The sequence below is a fragment of the Loa loa genome (assembly GCF_000183805.2).
Source record: "Loa loa unplaced genomic scaffold supercont3.543, whole genome shotgun sequence".
Lineage (NCBI taxonomy): Eukaryota > Metazoa > Nematoda > Chromadorea > Rhabditida > Onchocercidae > Loa > Loa loa.
This window is the reverse complement of record NW_018108723.1, coordinates 8,296-11,354: the sequence shown is the minus strand read 5'-3', so window position 1 is coordinate 11,354 and position 3,059 is coordinate 8,296. Positions and strand designations below refer to the sequence as shown.

General features: G+C 26.8%; 1 protein-coding gene across 1 annotated transcript in view; it reads right to left on the bottom strand.

Annotated features, from left to right (window-relative positions):
* Window positions 1-3,059, bottom strand: part of LOAG_18804 (neuron navigator 2) — a gene marked incomplete at both ends in the record, with an annotated part of 8,514 nt that overhangs the window by 2,411 nt on the left and 3,044 nt on the right. Inside the window, 6 exons of the mRNA XM_020451467.1 lie at window positions 334-505; window positions 777-934; window positions 1,178-1,331; window positions 1,549-1,696; window positions 1,811-1,944; window positions 2,764-2,907. Of these exons, the coding sequence (XP_020304748.1) occupies window positions 334-505; window positions 777-934; window positions 1,178-1,331; window positions 1,549-1,696; window positions 1,811-1,944; window positions 2,764-2,907 (910 nt within the window). The remainder of the gene's footprint in view (window positions 1-333; window positions 506-776; window positions 935-1,177; window positions 1,332-1,548; window positions 1,697-1,810; window positions 1,945-2,763; window positions 2,908-3,059) is intronic.

Below are 3,059 nucleotides of genomic sequence, written 5' to 3'. Positions count from 1 at the left end.
AAATGTAAAGTTTATCATCACGAAAATAATCATGATAAAATAATCATATTCTAAATAATCATGATACAAGAGATAAATTTATTCATAATGATTCCAATACTTATTACACATAGATATACAAACTCTCTATCAAATATGATACTTTATTTCTGGCTCATTATCATTTCTGGCTCATATCATATATTGTATTTCAAGTTTAAACATAATCGAAATTCAGCATTTAAAATCTATTTGATTTTAGTTGCAATAAGCAATTTACTCGAATACTTATTTACTCATCTGTTGTAGTTCCAATTAATTGGCTAGATAATTTGATCGATGAATTAAAATTACCTCTTAAATAGATGCGAATATCATGATTATGTGTAAGCACATCAGCTGGTATAGGTGATGGTGCAGAATTAGTTTCTATATCTCGGATAAAATCACCAAATTCATATCCAATTATTGATTCTTGGCTATTTAATTCTAATGCTCGATTTGCATCAATTTTTGCCATATAATCCTAAAAGCGTATAAATTAGTAATATTTTAAAAATAGTTTAAGTAAACAAAATAATAATTGAGCCAATTGATCATAGATATTGCAATGAAATAATTTGATTATTTCAATTAAGATAATTATGCTAATTAAAATGTATGAAAATTACAATCATATATAATTTCTATTACCAAATACTGGATTAAATATTAAACATGATCTATTGTAATTGTGAAATAAATTCTTAAAATTTAATAATTTTTAAAGTAGAATGAAAAATAAAAATTCTACTAACATCGAAAAGTTTGAAAAGCTCAGCATCAAAATTTTCCCAAGTGGTAGTTAAAGATGGTAATGATGTAAAACCAATTGATACTTCACCAGCTAACGATCGTGGTCGTAATAAACCACTAAAATCGACGCTTACTGTTACTTTCAAATAATTTGTTCCTCCTGAAATATTCATTAAATAAATAAGCAAACAAAAGCTCAATTTGAATATATAAATGAAATATCGGAAAAATCGAAATCCATTGATTTCAATATGAAATTTCAGTATTTTGGTTTTTTGTATCAAATAACATCAACCAGTAATGAAATTAAAATCATAAATATCGGAAAATTTGTAATAATCTAGAGTTAATTTGAGTAATAACAGGAATAAAATGATGAATTCTATCTACATTTAAAACTTACTTCCAGTTAAACATCGTTCATTATTTGCCGGTATTTCATAAACAGGATCTTCATCCGGTAAAGTTGGTAATGATTGTTGTGAACTGGTTCGACTTTCAGCTCTTATTCGCCTTTCCAACATTGTATAATTTTGTTTCAGGATTTTGTTTTCATTCTGCAAAAAAAAATTAACCAACTTTTTCGAATTTTTACCAAGAAATTAATTTTCGTATCTTATTCAATGCCAATAAAGTGTTATTTTTTTTTCCGGTTACAACATATCCGGTTCTATATCTTACCTTTGCGGTTCAACTCACAAAATTGTTTCTGTTACTTCGAGAATGTATATCTAAAACTGGATGTTGGAAAGAAGGGGAAAAAAAAATTCTCACTTTCAATCTATTAATCGTTTCCTTGAGAATATCAACCTCACGTGCTTTATCAAGTGCATCCAAACGTACGTCAGTCAATGCTGAATCCTTATCTTCTAGCTGTTTTTTAAGTTCCACCACTTGCGGTACTGTTTCTAGTTCGTCTAACCTGAAATTACGTGTGAATAGGATCTTCAAGTTAGCTTTCTTTTGTTAAATCAAATTTATCATGTATAGAATCACTGTTCACCTTAAATTACAAAACAAAATTCTGAAAATCAACCTGTTAACACTTCCCGAAATTGGCTTCAGGTTTGATGGTGAACCGGATGTATGCATCGGTGAATGTTCAGCATCTGATGCCGAACAACTTTTTGCTTTCTTGCTTTTAGTGAATTTTGAGAATGAATTTCTTATCTAAAAAATTATGCAAATATTAATGGAAGTTTGTTTCAACGAATAAAAACAATATTAAAGTTACAGACAAATGAGTCATCAATAGAACAAACAATATGGTAAAACAACAAATGAGTCATCAATAGAACAAATAACATGGCAAAACAACAACAACAACAACAACATTCATATAAACAGACATGCAAAGTAAACAAGTAAACAAATAACGAAAAGTAATACAATTATTTACGCCAATTGTTCCTTAGAATTTCAAAAAAAAAAAAAAAGTATACCAAAGATATGGAAATAATTTGGAAAAAAGAACAACCAATCTCTAATTATAAAATAATTAATAAACAATTACCTGACAATCAACGCTTGCTGTCTGTATAAAATGATTAAAAAAATTAGATTATTTAAGCAAGCGGTAACTTGAATTATTTAAGCAATTATGATCAATCCGTAACTTAGTAAATCGAAAAGCAGTATTTCATTTCAAATTTAATTATATCATAATTTCATAACTAATTTTTTATTATAATTCCACAATATCATAACTCGTTTTTTTTTTTAAAACGCACTTTTAATATTCGAATTAATAATTTCAAGTAATATATCACTTGTATTTGATACAGTTATTCGAATTAATGAATATAAAAGTTGGAAGAATGAAAAGAAAATTATATTAGTTGCAACGTGCAGAATAAAAAATTATGACAACATGTGACAAAAAAAAAAAAAAAAATCATAATATTTATAAATGAAATATTTTCAAATTTCTATTTAAAAATTATAAAATTTGAAAATTTTCTCCAGAAATTCTTTTCTATTATCACTTACCCAACTTTTTTTGCCTTGTTTTCCAAAACTATTCAAACTACTTTTATCCGTTTTACTTCCTTTACTGGAAGAACTCATTGATGATCGATGACTGGTGACACTTTCCAGTGATGGATGCCTTAGTAATTCACCTGCACCATCTTGCTTAAATAAGAAAAAATAAATAAATTGATGAACAAAAATTTAGAAGAAATTATTATTAAAATAATTTTTTTTCTCTTTCATTCTCTGTCTCCCTCTCTCTCTCTCTCTCTCTTCTCTCTCTCTTTGTTTCTTATACCTTAAATAATTCTTTG